Source organism: Musca vetustissima, unplaced genomic scaffold (genome assembly GCF_032173495.1).
Source record: "Musca vetustissima isolate MV318-11 ecotype Yass unplaced genomic scaffold, APGP_CSIRO_Mvet_v1 utg46153, whole genome shotgun sequence".
NCBI classification, from domain to species: Eukaryota; Metazoa; Arthropoda; class Insecta; order Diptera; family Muscidae; genus Musca; species Musca vetustissima.
Genome location: NW_026887437.1, coordinates 48,547 through 67,476, shown reverse-complemented (window position 1 = coordinate 67,476; position 18,930 = coordinate 48,547). Strand labels below are relative to the sequence as shown.

The 18,930-nt window shown below is 35.6% G+C and overlaps 1 protein-coding gene across 1 annotated transcript in view; it reads right to left on the bottom strand.

Moving 5' to 3' along the window:
• Nucleotides 1-674: 674 nt before the first annotated feature.
• Nucleotides 675-18,930, bottom strand: part of LOC133335011 (cell adhesion molecule Dscam2) — a gene marked incomplete at its 5' end in the record, with an annotated part of 62,853 nt that continues 44,597 nt past the window's right edge. The window contains 10 exons of the mRNA XM_061543309.1: nucleotides 675-826; nucleotides 4,785-4,953; nucleotides 5,042-5,191; nucleotides 7,005-7,077; nucleotides 7,144-7,478; nucleotides 7,767-7,910; nucleotides 10,086-10,255; nucleotides 10,322-11,208; nucleotides 11,267-11,361; nucleotides 11,435-11,587. Of these exons, the coding sequence (XP_061399293.1) occupies nucleotides 679-826; nucleotides 4,785-4,953; nucleotides 5,042-5,191; nucleotides 7,005-7,077; nucleotides 7,144-7,478; nucleotides 7,767-7,910; nucleotides 10,086-10,255; nucleotides 10,322-11,208; nucleotides 11,267-11,361; nucleotides 11,435-11,587 (2,324 nt within the window). The remainder of the gene's footprint in view (nucleotides 827-4,784; nucleotides 4,954-5,041; nucleotides 5,192-7,004; nucleotides 7,078-7,143; nucleotides 7,479-7,766; nucleotides 7,911-10,085; nucleotides 10,256-10,321; nucleotides 11,209-11,266; nucleotides 11,362-11,434; nucleotides 11,588-18,930) is intronic.

Genomic DNA, 18,930 nt, shown 5'->3' with positions numbered 1-18,930 from the left:
AGATGTGATCTGGGGTTGGTGGTTGTTGTTGTGCACTTGTGTTGGTGACTAAGAACCATACGATTCATTCATACATCATACATAATAATCAAATGTATTTCTTTTTCTTTTCAATATAAATTATACTATTTGTGGTTTCTTGTATATTTTTAGTTTCATGTGTATCATTCAAAATAAGTCATTCATATATGCAGTTCTTTACTAATGCCTTCACTCATACATACATAGATACATATTTTTGTGTACTGTTTGTATTATTGTATTTCTATTGGCATATATATATATTTCTACTCCTCCTCTCTTTATATATTTATATGGTATATACATTCTCAATTACATTATTTTATAATAGCCACTTGCAGTTAATAACATTTTACATCAATACAGGTTTAGGGGTTTCCTTTATTTTGGGGGGATGATTTCAATCATATATTTAACATTTACACAAATACATTAATAAATTGTTAAACAATAAAACAAAGCAAAGAACCCCTTTTTTGTTATGGACCGGTCAATAAATAGTTCCATCTTTTGAATTTTATTCAAAAAATATGAGAACAATTTGACTGTCAACCTTCAAGGGTCGTCCAAAAATCATTCAGCTAATTTTTCTTTGACAGGGATAGTGTTGAGGGCAGGGTAGCCTATGGACGGGTGTTAACGTCCATTTGTTTACTATTAAACATTTATTTGAAACGTTTCCCTTTGCAGTTTGCTATTGGAGCGTACTCGTGGAGATGTCTGTGATTTGTTGCTGGACTTCTCATCGGAAAATCGAGCAGGTGGATTTATGTGATCTTGATAGTTGGGTGGGAAGTTGGCAATGCTGAAATGAAATGGGAAATTAAAGAATTTTGTAAGTAGAAGTAAGTGCAACGCCTACAACATAAGGGGCGAGAACCAACAAACAAACAAGAAATAAACTGTTAACTACGGGCAGTCCGAACTTTTTAGAATCGGTCGGGCCATCTTATAAATTTATCCTCTGAGAAAACGAAGCACCACATTACAAGCAATTACGATGGAAAATTCGGCCAGGACCTTTAAATACTAAATATCTGCGATTTATTTTCAGATATCAATGTGTTTTTTTTTTAATCAGTATATTTTCTTCGATAGTTCGGGTAAAGTAAATTCGGTAAAGTATACATATTATTTATCAGAATAACGTTTTATGTCGATTTATACATGTCCGCCTCTTTAAATTGCAATATATCACGCAATACTTATGGTACATTTTTCATACTCCTGGGATGTTTTGAATTGAAAATAGCATATATAGGTCCACGTTAGTAGCCATATAAAGGTACTTCCAAATATTCGGCACACTTTTCTAACGTATTGACTATAATTTGGTATTTTGAGTTCTCATTAGGGGATGATAGATACCAAGCAACGGCTCTGATTGGCTTCAACATGGCGAAGTCCAGGCTTATCTTGGTCCCTCTTTCATCTCAATTGTAGACACTGACCTCCCCGCGGTGCCACCCGGGGAGTTATTCTCATCACCCGATGAAATAGTGAGCTAATATGTGCCGCGAGTTCACCCATAAGAACTATAACAAAATGGGTTGAGGCGTCGGGTTAGTTCCCCACTCTCGGAAAACCCAACCTACTATGAAAAAGCTAAGCAAAAGAAAACCAAACCACCCTAATGTTGACGACCCCCGCAAACGTATAAAGGACCACGATCTGCGAATCTGCACTTGGAATGTGCGCACGTTGTACAGAGCAGGCGCAGTGTTCGCTTTGGCGGATATACTCAAGAAGTACAAAGCCGATATTATTGCCTTACAGGAAATGCGATGGAAAGGAGTAAGTAAATCAGACGATTACGCCCAGTATTATAGCTTCCATGAAACGAGACATGAATTTGGCTGCGGATATATGGTTAACAGGAGAATAAAAGACCTAGATTCACTTCAGTAGATGAGCGAATTGCTATAATCCGTATAAAAGTGAAGTTCTTTTACATCAGTCTAATTTGTGCCTATACTCCGACCGAGGATAAAGATGAACAGACCAAGGACATATTTTACGAGTGCCTAGAAACAGCATATGACCGTTGCCCTGGCCATGAGATTTTAATGCAAAAATCGAAATGGAAAATATCAGCCTTCATAAAGAAACATCCGACAACGGCATGAGGTTCATAAAGAAACATCCGACAACGGCATGATTGACTTCGCGGCAGCAAAAAACATGGTAGTTAGCAGCACCAGATTCAAGCATCTCGATATACACAAGGCCACCTGGATCTCTCCTGATCAAGCAACGAGAAATCAAATTGATCATGTTGTGATAGACGAAAGGCATTCATCCAGTGTTTTAGACGTCCGATCGATCCGAGGAGCGAATATCGATTCGGACCATCACCTTGTGGCAGCCAAGGTACGCACCCGTCTTAATGAAGCAGCAAAGGTGCGATCTAACACAACACGGCAACTGGACGTCGAAAAGCTGCAAACATAACAGGTAGCCGAGGCCTACTCCGCTCAACTCAACCATTTACTTGAGGAAAGCACTTCTTATCCCGATAATAGTATAGAAGTACAATGGCAAAGAATTGCCCACTCCCTACAAACTGCAGCAAAAGCAAAACTTGGGTAACAAAAACCAACACCAAGAAACCCATGGTACGATCAGGAGTGTCGTAATGCTATGGGGAAAAAACGCAGCGTATAGGGCAACCCTGCAGACAGTAGCAACATGTAACGTGATGGAGAATTATCGGGAGAAAAGGAGAGAGGAGAAACGTGTTGTCAAAAAAAAGAAAGAACAAGAAAAATGTGAGCGTGAGCAAATCGAGATGTACACGAGTCAGAATGAAGTCCGGACATTTTACCAACGAGTAAAACACCAAACTGAAGGCTTTGGTGTAGGCACATCCTCCTTTAGAGATGAAGAAGGAAACCTGGTGACAGATACAGACTGTGTGTTGAGGATCTGGAAGGAGCATTTTGAAAAGCTTCTGGTATCAAATAGTGGCGGTGAAGAAGATACCCCAGAACTAAAAAGAGATGATGGTATAGAGTGTATACCACCTAGCCAAGATGAGGTCATAAAAACAATTAATCAGCTCAAGAACAACAAAGAAGCAGGATCCGATGGGTTACCAGCCGAACTATTCAAGACTGGTGGCCAGATGCTGGTCAGGAGCATGCACCAGCTGATAAGTACAATTTGGCTAGATGAATGCATGCCCTATGATTGGAACCTCAGCATCCTGTGTCACGTGCACAAAAAGAAGACAAGACGATATGTGCCAACTATAGAGGAATAAGTCTCCTTTCCATCGCATATAAAGTGCTATCCAGCGTACTTTGTGAAATATGACATTATTGGACCATACCAATGTGGCTTCAGACCTGGCAAATCCACCATTGATCAGATTTTCACTCTGCGCCAAATCCTGGAAAAGACCCACGAAAAACACATCGACACATTCCACCCATTTGTCGACTATAAAGCCGCATTCGACAGCCCTATCCGTTCAGAGGTGTTTAAAGCCATGTCCTGCAAAATTAATACGGCTATGCAGGATAACGTTAAGTGGCACAAGGTCAGCAGTTAAAGTAGGAAAGGACCTATCGGAGCCCTTCAATATCGAACGAGGATTCAGACAAAGTGACAGTTTGTCGTGTGATCTTTTCAATATCCTACTGGAAAAGGTCATACGAGACGCAAAGGTGAACTGAAATGGCACTCTGTACACCAAACAACACATCTTACTCGCTTGCGCCGATGACATCGATATAATGGGTCGAAAATTGCGAGCGGTAACAGCCACCTTTGAACAAATTGAAAAGGAGTCTGCCAAAGTGGGTCTGGCAGTAAACGGCGAGAAGACCAAGATGATGGTATCAACGCACAAGACGTCCAGTAGACTCGGACCAACTGTGGAACTTGAGAACTACAGCTTCGAGGTAGTTAAAGACTTTATATACCTTGGTACCGCCATAAATAAAACGAATGAGATCAGTTTTGAAATTCGGAGAAGGATTGTGATGGGCAGCAGATGCTACTATGGTCTAAGTAAGCAGTTTAGAAACAAGGCCACCTCCCGCCAGACCAAACTCACACTTTACAAGATGCTGATACTACCCGTGCTATTATATGGATCAGAAGCATGGGTACTTGCGCAAGCAGATGAGGCAGCTCTGGGGGTGTTTGAGAGAAAAATTCTCCGAAAGATCTACGGGCCGATCTGCGTCGACGGTGAATATCGGCGTCAAATGAACCACGAGCTTTACAATTTATACGCGGACATCGACATAGTCAGTCGTATTGAGCTGCAGCGACTACGGTGGCTAGGCCATGTTGTGCGGATGAATGAAAATGCCCCAGCTCAAAAGGCATATAAAAATGAGCCTACTGATGGTTCCCGTAGAAGGGGAAGGCCACGAATTAGATGGAAAGACCAAGTAGAAAACAACATCTTGAAACGTGGTCTTCCAAATTGGTTGACTTGCGCACAAGACCGACGCGCTTGGAAATCTTTTTTAAGCTCGGCTTATGGAACAACCGTTCTGTAACAAGCCAGCTAAGTAAGTAAGTAAGAGTTCTCATTAAGTAATGCATGTTCCTACCAAAAATTATCAATATGGATCCACTTTTGTGGATAGCCTCCATAAATAGGCTGTAATTTCGTATTTTAAATTCATATTAGGTATTAAATCTTCCTCCTACCAAAAATAATCAATATTGCACTATTTTAGGATAGACCCCCCATCCCCCTTATTTTTTTTATCAGAATTGCCTCTAAACCTCTATTTGGCTCTTACCTAAATGTCGTCTCATCATGATTACTGGAATAACCACTGGATGAACGAATATGCCGCTTACCCGTCGTTCCGGTTTTATTACCCTTACGTGTTGTATAGGGTGGTTTTAATTTTCGACTGAGACTGGTTGGCGTTGCATCCGACGAGGACGATGATTCATCTTGGGTTTCTAAACGAGGACAATCAAAACAGAAAAAAAACCCAAAACATGTTAGAAAATAGATATCGAATAAAAATGTTAAATGTTTAGCACTTACCTCGCGGCGGACGATATTTGGCCGAGTTCATAGCTCTCGCTGATACATCGTTATCCGATTCAGAGCCAAGGGTGTCATATTCTGTAATTGGTATGTGAAGTGTTAGGATTTTCCTAACTTCGGAATCTGTTGAGCCTGGATTATCCGATTCTAGAACAGTTTATAGTACGATTTGATGACGGATTTTGAAACGATTGATTTTGAGTTTTGAGATTATGGTTGAGGTACGAGATTATCGACAATGACAATGAAATGAATATGAATGAATATAGATATATACATATGTATACACATAGACATTTGTTTGTATGTACAAAATTGTTGAAATGAAATGCAAGGACAAAATAAATAAAAATGAATAAGAGTTTTGATACAACCTATAAATAAATACTAATACCAGTAAGGAAAGTAGTAAAGTCGGACTGGGCCGACTATATGATGCCCTTCGGCACTTTGGGTATATTTTACATATGTATCCTAACAGACGACGCGTTTTGTTATAAATCTATATCTGAACCAATTTCAGGGAAACTTGCCAGAGACTAATTTATATAACATCAGTACGTTGTGTCAATCGGCCTAGCTATGGATGTTTTCACAAAGCTTAGCAACATCATTCTAGACTTAATTCAGTACCCTATACCAAAAATTCGTGCAAATCGAATGATATATAGGGTCTTTGGTGCACCAATTACCTTAAATCGGATGAAAATACATATAGGAGCTATATAAATCTAAACCGATTTTCACGAAACTTGGCAAACATCATTCTAGACCTTATTCATTACGCTGTGCCAAATTTCGTGCAAGTCAAAAGATTTCCAAGGACTTTAGTGGAATATTTACCTAAAATCGGGCGAAGCTATATATGAGAGCTATATCTAAATCTGAACCGATTTTCACGAAACTTTTCACACATCATTCTATACTTAATTTAGTTCGCTGTGCCAAATTTCGATTATTTTTGCCTGTTACAAAAATATGCACAAAGACATAATACCTTGTCCCACAGTGTGGTGAACGGTATAATAAAAATGTGAATACACTGGACTATAGCAAAATATTCTAACCATTGAAAATCTGAAATATGTACCTTCAGACAATATACCAAAATTCTGGCTCGTATACTATGGGTCTGTCACGAAAATCGGGAAACAAGTTTCTACAAGGACCCAGATGCTAAATTAGACTATATCAACGCATGAATTTTCTACAAAGATGATTCTCATCCTCCAAGAAACATGGAACAATTTTCTGCTCATGTACGTGTAAACGTTTGAAATTGTTACATGGGAGTTCTATCTATCTAACTATCTAGCCATTCTAGAATAAGGTCAGTACGCTACTCTAATTTTCGTGCATCTTTACATAAAATCGAAAGATATATAGTTATGAAATATGTTGAAAGCTGAGCGGATTTTAACACAACTTAGAACACGTTCTTCTAGATTCAATTCGGCATGTAGGTCCTTTGGTCTACCATTTACATGATATCGGACGAAAATATATTTGATAGCTATATCTACATCTGAAACAATTTAAATAAAACTTAACCCCTGTATTTCTAAATTCAATACGTAATTTAGCAAATCCGATTTCTTGGAGCATAAAAAGAAAAATGTTCAATAGGGTCAAATGCTTTGGCATATCCTCTATAGTAAGGTCTGGTATAAGTATTTCCTGGCAGTTATGACACTTGTTTGTCCCATTTGAAAAACGAAATTTTCGCCTTATAAATTAATTAAAAAATGGATGAATTGTTGAATGACTATGAATTGTTATGGTTAAGCCAATTGGGTTGTTTGTGATATAGGCACAACATAGGGGGATATTAAAGAGATTTTTATCTTCTCCGGGATGCATGCAGGTTTGGAATTTTATTTTTTTTTTTTGGGATATTCTTCAAAATTGTACTAATCTCGTGGAAATCTACCTAAAGCGACTAAATAAAAATAGAGCTTACCTTGGCTCTCGGAATGTGGATCTCGAAGGCGGCCAACCTTTCGCCGTACCTTAGTGTATTCAGGTTCTTTGGTCTGATCATAAAATGAAAAAAATCCAATTTCAATTTGATTAAACCTTTCACTGTATATACAACTTACATGATAACTATCGGGTTTAACATCGTGATATACAAATGAACCCCTCACCGAATGATAGGGACCACTGTACACATTGCCGCTGTACGAACTCTCACTGTACGGTTGTTTATTCAATTGGAATGTGGCATATGGGCAGATATCTTCAATGTACTCGTTGCCTTCGGCTTTGCCAAAACTACCGGAATCATTGGAGTTGGAGGTGCGTGGTGGACCCACATTGGGATTACAGCGTACGGCTAAATATTGTTGATCACGATTTTGTTTATTTTGCAATTGTGTGAGGGAGGGTGTTTCCGACATTGACGATGAGGCCAGTCGAGTTTGATTGCTAATTTCTGAAAATGGGAGAATTTTATATTGAAAATTCTATTCGATGGTATGTATATATCCCTAATTTGCAGCAAGGCAGGCATAAATCAATAATCGTGATTTTAAAGTAATTGATGCAGATTTCTTCGGTATATCAGACTTCATGTTGAGAAAAAATCTGCATGCATTGAGAAGTTGTAGAAGTTCCTCTTTTCTTTTTAAATGAAATGAAAACATAGAAGACATTTTGTGCAAAATCGATTTTTTTTTTTGATTTAAGCCGGTCATGCAGCAAATGAGCGATGCAGACTTACTTCTTTTTCGTATTATTAAGACTGCTGCCACTAAACCAAGCAGCATAATAAGTGAAATGCAAATTGGTAGCAACACCTTAAAGTTGGCATAAAATGGGCTCTCTGTTATGGTGGGCATGGCATTTGAATCGGTATTGTAGACGACTGAAAATAAAAAAACAAATAGGAGGCCATTAGATATTTTGACAAAATGATTACTATGGAGTTTTGAACAAACATTTTTCAGCGAATTTTATAGATTAGTTTTAAAAACAAGAATACATTTTAAAGAATGTTTTGTCCAGGACTTTCAATGCTTTAAGCGTGGAATGTCAAAAAAAATATTTTGCAGGTCTTCCAAGCCATAAACAAGTAATTTTCCAAAATATTTTTTGCAGGACTCTCAGAGTCTAAATCGAATATTTTTCAGGATTTACTAAGTCATAAGCGTGACAGGAATTTTAAAGCCACAAGCATGGATTTTTAAATAATATTTACTCCAGGACTTTCAAAGCCACAAGTGTGTGTCTTTGCAAATATTTTTTCAGTACATTCCATAGCCAGAAACGTAATTTTTAAAAGAATATTTTAATAAATAATATTTTCTCCACAAGTAAGGTTTTTATACCCTACACAACTATGTTGTCCGGGTATTATAGCTTTGTGCAGCCCCAAGAGATTGTAACGCCGCGAAATATTGGTTCTAGACCCACCTTTAAGTATACCGATCGTCATATCTCGACTAGCCGAGTCGATCTAGAAATGTGTGTCTGTCCGTCTGTCCATTATAATTTTTAACACGATACAGGCCACAGTTATGGACCAATCTTCACGAAATTTTGCATGTAGGATGGATTCTGGCTAATGAAGACCCCTATTGTTTCTGCTAAAGATCGGATAATATTTAGGGGATGAAATGGACCAAATACTAAATTTTTGTCGGTTTTTCTGGTCGCTCCAGAGGCCGCAATTATGGCCCGAACATCGTGAAATTTTACAAGGAGAAGGGGATCGGGGCATATTTCGGTCAATATATAGCTGGTCAAATGGACCCCGACTTTTGTGTGAAAAATGACAAAATTTGTATTCTATGCCGTATATATTTACTCCTGAAGGACATAGAGCCATAAAGTTGATAGTATAACCAAGACGAGTGTTTGGCCTTTAAATTGATACCAAATATATTGTCGTATGTACTCGGATGTGGGAGTTACATTTAAATATTTACAGGTGTTTACGTACTCAGATATTATTTAGTAACCCATTATCACACTAAAGTGCGGAAATATAGCGCTGACCGCTTATAAATTTTTTGTATGAGGTTCCAGTTATGGTCAAGGACGACGCCTATAACTTCCGGTGATGATCAGATTATAATCATGGGAGTAAGTGGACCGAATACTTATTTTTTTGTTGTGTTTTTTCGAGTCGATGCCAAATATAGGCCGAACACACAACACAACCCACGGTGAAGGGAATCTGGACAATTAATTAAAAGGGCTGTACTGAATATTGGTAATATTCGGAAAATATGTCAGTGTAAGGAAGAGGTGCTATTGACCCCTAATCGGGCTAGATGGAGCAATTATCAAGAAATATTGCCCAGGCTCGGTATAAACATCCGCAGAAAGTTAGATTTCCGTGGTAGTTGTGTAGGGTATAATATGATCGGCCCCGTCCGACTATACTGCTCCGCTCACTGGTTTAAAAATATTTTCCCCAGGACTTTCAAAGCCACAGGTAAGGATTTTAAATTGTATTTTCTTCAGGACTTTCAATGATACAAGCTCGGGTTTTTACAAAATAATTCTCTAGAAATTTCAGAACCACAAGCGTGGATTTTTAAATAATATTTTCTCCAGGACTTTCAAAGCCCGAAGCGTGGATTTTTAAATAATATCTTCTCCAGGACTTTCAAAGCAATAAGCGAGGATTTTTAAAGAATATTTTCCCAAGGACTTTCAAAACAATAACCGAGGATTTTTAAAGAATATTTTCCCAAGGACTTTTAAAGCAATAAGCGTGGACTCCAGACTATTTTCTCCAAGACTAGTGGCTTTAAATGTGAAAAAATATAGTTTTATTAATAGTTTTATTAATATACGCATATGAATTTGAAATTCCTGGAGAAAATATTGTTTTAAAAATCCGGAACTATAACTTAGAAAGTACCGAAAAAAACATGCAAACATATACATTTTAAAGCCCTGAACATACTATGTCTTAAACAGCCATTCTCATGAAAGTCTTGAAAAATCTACAAGTTTTAAATAATATTTTTTCAACTACAAAGAATTTTCAAAAAAAAAATTATTTTTTTCTTATAAATAGCTAACTTACATCCATTTCCTTGCGCAGATAACGTTGTAAAATTGTATAAAGCTGTTGTGGATCCGGCATTATTGTGAGCTGTAACTTTAAGTTGATATTTGGTGCCGGGTTGTAAATCACTAACCGTATAAATGCGTTCCGTTGAGGGTATATGATTGGATACCACGGTCCAGGTGGTTCTAAATCGAAAAACAAGATAATGCATATATTTCCATGTACACACACACATCTCTCCCTCAACTTACCTTCCATAAATTCGAGATTCAATCATAAAATATAAAATACCACAACCACCATCGCCCCACGAATCTAGCCAACACGTAACACTTGTCGAATTATTCGTTATCATTTGGGAGTGTTTCGGTTGTACAGGAGGATTACCCTTTGTATGGGTATTGACTATGTCACACGGTAGTCCCGTTCCGATTTTATTAAATGCCGTTATGTACAATTGATAACGCGTGCCGCACCACAAGTTACTCAACAAATGCGAATAGGATTTGGCATCCACCTGCAACTCTTCCCAATCGCCATTGTCCCGCTTATAGTTGATGACATAACCCAATATAGGACTACCGCCGTTATTGTTATCGGACCACTCCAATAGTAAACTATCCGAGTAGGCGCTAATCACTGTCAAATTTGGTGCTTCCGGTGGTACTTTCACGACAACACTGTAAACTATTTCATCCTTACCCCAGGTGTTTTCCACACTGCAGGTATAGTTGCCGGCATCGGTGGACTGCACTTCACGTATGTAAAGTGTGCCATTTTTGGCAATAGTTTTTCGTGCATTTGTCTCTAGATTATGGCCATCGAGCCGCCATATGGTGACCGGGGCAGGAGAACCCACCTTACGACACGTCAACTCCAAATTCTCCTTCCAGGGGGTAACAACACGTTGGCTAAAGGAGACAATACGAGCAGGTACCTTATTGTTGGGTGGCACTGTGACCACATCTGTCTTTTCACCCTCGCCCACTTTGGTCGAGGCGGTTAGCCAAAACTGATAGGTGGCCGATTCCTGGGTGCGTTGAGTTTCGTGCATTTCAACATAGGGTCCCAAGATACGTTTATGGGTACCCTCCTCGCGGCCGCCCTCCAACATGGACATGTAAAAAGTGTAACCGATCTGAAAAAGGTATAATTTTTATAATATTTTAAATATAATAGGAAAACCCCAAACTTACAATATCGCCATTAGGAAACTGTGGTGGCAACCAGGATATAATAATTTTTGTACTTGATGCTGGTATGGCTTTAATGGATTGCGGCGCGGATGGGACTGCATGGGAAAGAAAACATAATGTTGAGTGTAATTTTTTTTTTTAGTTGGAATGGAAATATATTATTCTCACCGTCTTCGTGTGTTCGACAATAGAAGGGCTTGGTCTTAACACCATCACCAACTTTTGTATAGGCCAATACCCAAACAGAATAGTTGGTATATTTACTCAGTCCTTCTAGTGTGGCATATTGATTATTGGATTTCACAACCTCTGGATCTTTTTCTGTGATAAAAACAAACAGTAGGTGTTATATTAATATATGTCATTTTTAACTTAATATTTCGGTACGCGGTGCTAAATTTCGTTTCAATCGAACAAACGTTGATTATTATATGGGAGTTATATCTAAAATTGAAGCAAACCTAAGATTCTAGTCTCAGCAGCAAGGTTAGGCATACATGCATGAAATCGAACGAAAATATATATGCAAGCATACCAAATATCCTCCGATTTTCAGTAACTGCGTTCTGGATTCAACTAAATGAGTCGTGTAAAATTTCATTTCAATTATATACTAAATGAGATCTGACATTATTTTGGTCTGGGTCGAAATTCTATACCCACCAACATCAGCAGGAGTGTATTTAAAATTTTTATGACGTTTTCCCACCGCGAAATGTTCATCGAATACACCGTAAAGTACGAGGCCTACTATACGTATTTCTGATATGACTCTTTGACAGTATGTGTTACTTTTCCCCTTGTGAAACGCATTGACAGTTCTTCGGACACTTAGGTTGGAAACATGGTGGCGTACATATCGAAAAGTGAACGGGTCATTTGTAGCGGGGGTCTATTTGAAAACGCTATATTGAATTCTGTAAAGAAATTTTGTATACACCAGGAATCCGATATACCAACTACAATGGGCGGGATTTTTATATGATACCTATACCTAGACTTGGACAATAGTAAAATGCTGCTGAAACCTTCCAAATATTGGCAATCCTTATATGGGGGCTATGTCAAAATTTGTACCTACATATATTGATCCTTTTTATACCCTTCACCACACTGTGGTACAGGGTATTATGGCTTTGTGAGAGATAGAAACATGGTTCCTTTTTAGAATATGCATAGAATCACTTTTTAAGTCGATTTATGCATGTCCGTCCGTCTGTCTGTCCATGTTAAATTGTAAACAAATTACAGGTCCCGAATTGGATGAAATTTGGCATAGGTCACTTATTTGGCCCAAGGACGAATCCTATTGAAATTGGGAAAAATTGGTTCAGATTTAGATATAGCTCCCATATATATTTTCGTCCGATTTAAGGTAAGTGGTGCGCCAAAGTCCTAAATATCTTTCGATCTGCACGAAATTTCGCACAGCGTAATTAATTAGGTCTAGTATGATGTGTGTTAAGTTTCCTGAAAATCGGTTCAGATTTAGATATAGCTCCCATATACAGTGGCTCCATCGAATAATCGGACAAGTGGTTGTCAGACATAATAATGCTATACATTTCAAAAAAATTGTCTAAATGTTTAGTTTTTTTCGCTTTTATTTACACATTACTTACTTATATTTCTGAACAATACAAAAAACAACAACTTTTCTAGTGATAACAGTAAATTTCGTCAGGAAAACAAAATTAACTCAATTTATTGTGTTCAACGCAAAATCGGACAAAGCAAAGTATCAATGTTAAAAAATGAAAAAATCGAGAAATTAATATTTAGTTGCATATCCTTTGTTGTCCAGAACGGCCTGTAAACGCTTCGGTATTGATTTGAACAAATTCGGGCATGCCACCGGCTCTATGGAGTTCCACGATTCCAGTAAAGTCTCCTTAAGCTGTACTAAGGAGTTAAATTTTTTTCATACACTCTTCTAGCTATTTCTTCCCAAAGATGCTCAATTACGTTAAGGTCTGGGCTCTGTGCAGGTGTTTGTATAAGTTTTGGGCAGTTATGGATCAACCAAAGCTTTGCAACACCTGATGTGTGCTTGGGATCGTTGTCTTGATAAAAGGCAAAGTTGTTCGCGATACCCAATTTGTCTGCACTTTGCTTTACATTTTGTTTTAAAATGTTGAGGTAGACAAATTTGTCCATTTTACCATCAATAAAATGCAAATTGCCTACTCCCACACACGACATGCAGCCCCAAACCATAACAGAACCTCCTCCGTGCTTATCAGTGGTTTTTGTATTCTTATGATTAAATTCAGCATTTGGCTTACGCCACACATACATCTTTCCATCTGACCCGTGCAAATTAAATTTGCTTTCGTCAGTAAACAGAACCTTAATATAATCAAAACTATTAATAGAAATGTATTTTAAGATGATCTGTCATCAAATTACCTGCTTCCAAAAATCTTCTGGTTTTAGTAAATACTCCTTTTGTCCGATTATGCGATGGAGCCAATGTATATATATATATGTTAATGGTGCACCAAAGTCTCTATATATCCTTCGATTTGCACGAAATTCATCACAGCGTAATGAATAAGGTCTAGAATGATGTTGCTAAGCTTCTTAAAAAGGTCCATAGCTAAGCCGATTGACACAACGAACTGAGGTAATATAAATTATTCTCTGGTAAGTTTCCCTGAAAATCCGTTGTTGTTGTTTTTTACACAACGGACTGGCGTTAAATACCAAATTTCTTATCAAAATATTAAGCTAATTCGGTCGAAAAACATGCCCAATGGTACAAAATGCCGATGTTCGTGATACAGCATTATATGGGGGCTACATTAAAAAGTCGACCAATATTGTTCATATTTTGTAGGAAGATTATCTAACCAATAATAATAATCCAAAATATTAAATTACAGATGATTTGATTGTAAAACCAATTCAAATGTTACCAAATATTGGGGATACCGATATGAAGTCCATTAAGGAGTCTACCCCCATTGATCATTGTTTTTCTGGTTAATGAAAATTCTGTTGGAAGACGAACAAAATAATTTTTCGCCATGAAAATGCCAGGTCTCACACATCAAATAAAACCTGTTCCATTTTGAAAAGCCAAAATATGGGCTTGATGGACCACAGAGGATGGCCCACTGTTTTCAATATTGTTCCATAGTTTATATTCGAATCATCTTCTTATTGGTTTTAGTTCTAGATACAAACCACAAAACATGGACTTCATGGGTCACGTCGGATGACATCTTTAATACTGTAATTTTCAATATTGGTCCATAGTTTGAAATGGCCTACATATAAATATTGTATCTTCGAATTAGCTACATATTGGTTTCAGGTGTGGTTACATGAACAGACTTCAATTATTTTCCAATATTGTTATTTAATTTCCATATAAATTGTTCCATTGTCCATTTAAATAACTATAGGAAATTACTTTCTTTTCCAAATTTTTATAAAAAATATATTTAGATATTTCATTGTTTGTGGTTATGTTCAGCAGGAAGCAAAATGTGTTGTATAACTTTGCTATGCCGTTTGTACTTGTAAATACTAATTTCGCAATTAAATAAAATAAAACAATCAAATTAATTTTTTCGGAAGCCATAGACAGAATTTTTTCTAAGGTTGACACCATAACTTTTCTTTGTTGGTTTTCACAGGAAGTTTCATAATAACCCATTATTGTCCATTTAACTAAGAAGAATATACTAAATTCGGGCGACCGAAGTTTTTTTTTTTTTTTCATTAATAAATCTCCCATTCTCGAATATTTTATAAATAACTAGCATAGGCCCGCTACGTTGTTAGCGAAACTTTTTATAGTTAAATAAATAAACATTATTTTAGCTACGCAATATACTTTTGGATTAAGTACAAATTTGAAACATTTTTATTATAGGTTTTATATCTTAATATGTTTGTTTTAATCTCAGATCTTACTCCGTATTTCTTTCGTACAGAAACGTTAATGCTTCTATCCTACTAAATCGAGTACAAGTTCTGTAAGTTTACTATTTTCTCGATCGTCCCGATGGACTGATGTAAAAAGTTCTATAATACTGTGTTAACCTTTTTTGTTCCTTCCGGTAATTTAATACTAATGGTAAAATATCTAGTTCGTTTTAGTACTGATAGTAGTACCCTTATAGTACAAATTACCTTTACCTGCCTTTATAGTGAAGATTTCCATTAAAATTGCAGAAATTTAGTATTTCTGGTGCGTTACGTATTACAAAATACTCAATGGTATTGTCGGTATTTTTAGTATATTCTCATAATAATGATCCAGCCCATTATTCATTACATCAAAAGATCGATCCAATGTGGTTGGAAACATCATTGGAAATATCAGTATTGTTATTTTAGAAAATTTGGAACTTTAGCATTTAAAATTGACTACACTTTAGTACTTGTGATGTTCAGCGGCTTATTGCATAGTTTCACTTATTTGTATTTGAAGTCTCGCCTGTTTTTCACTACACTAGAAATTTTAACCAAAATTCACATAATCATTCGCTGTAGTATAGATTCATGTGGGATTCGAAACTATATTTCATATAACCGTATATATTTCCATTAAACATTTTATTTACCATAGTCAAAGAGTAATACTAAAATTCGGATATCTTTCTCTAACATTTTCTATTTAGTACTTTTTACTAAAAATTAAAAAAAAATACTTTTTTTAATTTGTTTAAACAAAATATACATACAAAATTTCAGGACTCTACCTCTACTCGTTCTATTTAGTACTTTTTACTAAAAATTAAAAAAAAATACTTTTTTTAACTTGTTTAAACAAAATATACATACAAAATTTCAGTACTCTACCTCTACTCGTTCTGTCGTATAAAATATTTAGTACTTTAAGTACAAATGTCAAACAATATTGCCAAAAGCATTGTTTTTATATCCACCCGTACCGCCGTATACAATGTGTTGTACTTTTTAGTACATTTTAGAAGTTATTAATGCAAAATTTTTATGTATAAATTGTTATTGTCATAGTTCCAGATAATTATTTAATAACAGGTTCCTATCTTCATCCATTCTACCGTATACAATATTTAGTACTTGTATTCGATTCGTATTCTATTTGTTTATAATATACAAAAAATGTTCCCATACTGTGCAATATTTTGAATTAATGATGCCATTTAGTACGAATTTTCAATAAACCAAGCCTGTTAATTATAGTTGGACATTTTTGTACTCTAAATTTACATTTATATTTTTTACCATTCACTATGGTACAATATTTAGTACAATTTTGTGCATATCGGTCTATTTGTAATAGTTAAGCTACATACTAAATTTCAGATCTCAATCTATGACTTTTCCATTATAAGTTAATATTTTGTACCATTTTAGTACAAATTTCAAAAATATATTAATATATAGCATAGTATTTGTAATAATTAAATCTATGTGCCGTGTTTCAGATTTCTATTCCTACCGGTTCCATTATACTACAGTATTTAGTACTAATTCCAAAAAGTTATGCTTAGAGTAAGCTACATACAAAATTACAGATTTCTATTTCTATCAGTTACATTGTATTTACATATGTAGTACTTTTTATCGCAACTTTAGTGCTAAATTCAAAAAAAAAAAAAAAAAAAAAATGGCATAGTATTCTATTTGTAATAGTTAAAGCTATATGTGAAATTTCAGAACTTTTTAATATATTCTAGTACTAATTTAAAAAAAAATATGTTTGCCCATCATTCTACTTGTAATAGCTTAAGTTACATACCAAATTTCAGATATCTATCCCTACCTGTTTCATCATCGTATAATATTTAGTACTAATTTGCAAAATTTGTTCACACATTCTGATTTGTTTATAAATGACAAAGCTGCATACCAAATTTTAGAGTTGTAGTTCCAACCGTTCTGGCGTAATACAGTTTTTAGTACTATTTAGTACCATATTTGTTCTAATTTCCAAAAAATATTTTTTGTACATCATTTTATTTTTAATGACTTAAGCTACATACCAAATTTCAGACATCTATCTCTACATTTTCCATCGTAGTATAATATTTAGTACATTTTAGTACCTTTAGTACTAATTTCCATAACTTGTTCACAAATTCTGATTTGCTAATCACTGACAAAGCTGCATACCAAATTTCAGAGTTCTACTTCCAACCGTTCCGGAGTAATACAGTTTTAGTACTTTTTAGTACCTTTTAGTACTAATGTCCAAAAAATATTTTTGCACAGTATTCTCTTTGTAATGGCTTAAGCTCCATACCAAGTTTCAGTTATGAATCTTCACCAATTCCATTCAAATACAATATTTAGTACTTTTTAGTACATCTAAGTACTAAATTCCAAATTTTTTCACAAATTCTAGTCCGCTCGCCATAGACAAAGCTACGTGCCAAATTTCAAAGTTCTACATCTAACCGTTCCCGCGTAATACAGTTTTTAGTACTTTTTAGTACCTTTTAGTACGAATTTCCAAAAACCCCGCCTTATCACACGCCTACTCACCAAACCCCACCTACATGCCAAATTTCAAGCTTCTAGCTTTAGCCGTTTCGTCTGGGCGTTGATGATCAGTCAGTCACTTATAACGCAACTCTTTTATATATGGGCAATATTGCCAATTTTTTAATATTCCATTTTCAAAAAATCAGCTTTTTTGTTTTTGTGGCACATCAATGATTTTTGGTACACATATAGAGAAAAATGTTCTGACTCCGAAACCGTTCACGATCAAATTTTTGGTTGATGCGCGCAAAAGTTATCGAGGTTTTAATTTTGGGCATAAGAAAAAAATCTTAAAATTAAGCCGTTTATTATATTGACCAAAAACGTTGATATATATCTTCCTCCGTAAAATAAGAATATGAATATATTATAATAATCACGATAAAGTTGCACATATTCGCGAAATATGAGAAAAATAAAAAATATATAGCAGATTACATCAATATTTTCATTATATTAATGACATACACACACCTAAAAATTACTTTAAAAATATCTGCATAATCTAAACACCATGGTGAATCAACTGATATCAAAAACACACAAGTCCGTGTAGCGGTTTCTAAATCAAAGCGACAATAAAAGAAGATATTGAGGTAAAATATTTGTTTTTGGTTCAAAAAAATAATGTCATCATATTTATTTTTTTTAATTGTATACAAGAAATTTCAGAAAAAAAATTTTGGGGTTATTCTGTTTTTTCCCCGAATTTCGCCGAAAAATTGACATATATAATAATAATCACTTTTTGTGTATAAGTATACGCCTTGCGGATCATATCAAGACCCTTCCGATAAATCTTGGGGTTCTATAAATAGGAATAAATCTTAAAATAAAATAATATTATGAAATATACATTTTAAATTGCGTGTAAATCGCGTAATTCTCAAAATCATTTGATGCGCATGCGGTTTCCAGGAAGTACTGAAGTTTATCTTCCAATCCATATATATTTTGCGAAATTTCATTTGACGTCTAAGATGTGCCACACGTTACATTGAAGTACCCAAAAAAACGTAAAACGCGAATAATTTCCGAATGCTCCATATGCCATTAACGCGCATCCAATTTCGGTGTGCACCCTAAAAAAATACATCGATCTATACCGATTTCAATGTGGTCCATTAAGAACCATGGATGTGCCAGCACAATCTATTTTTGAGATAAATTGCGTCTAA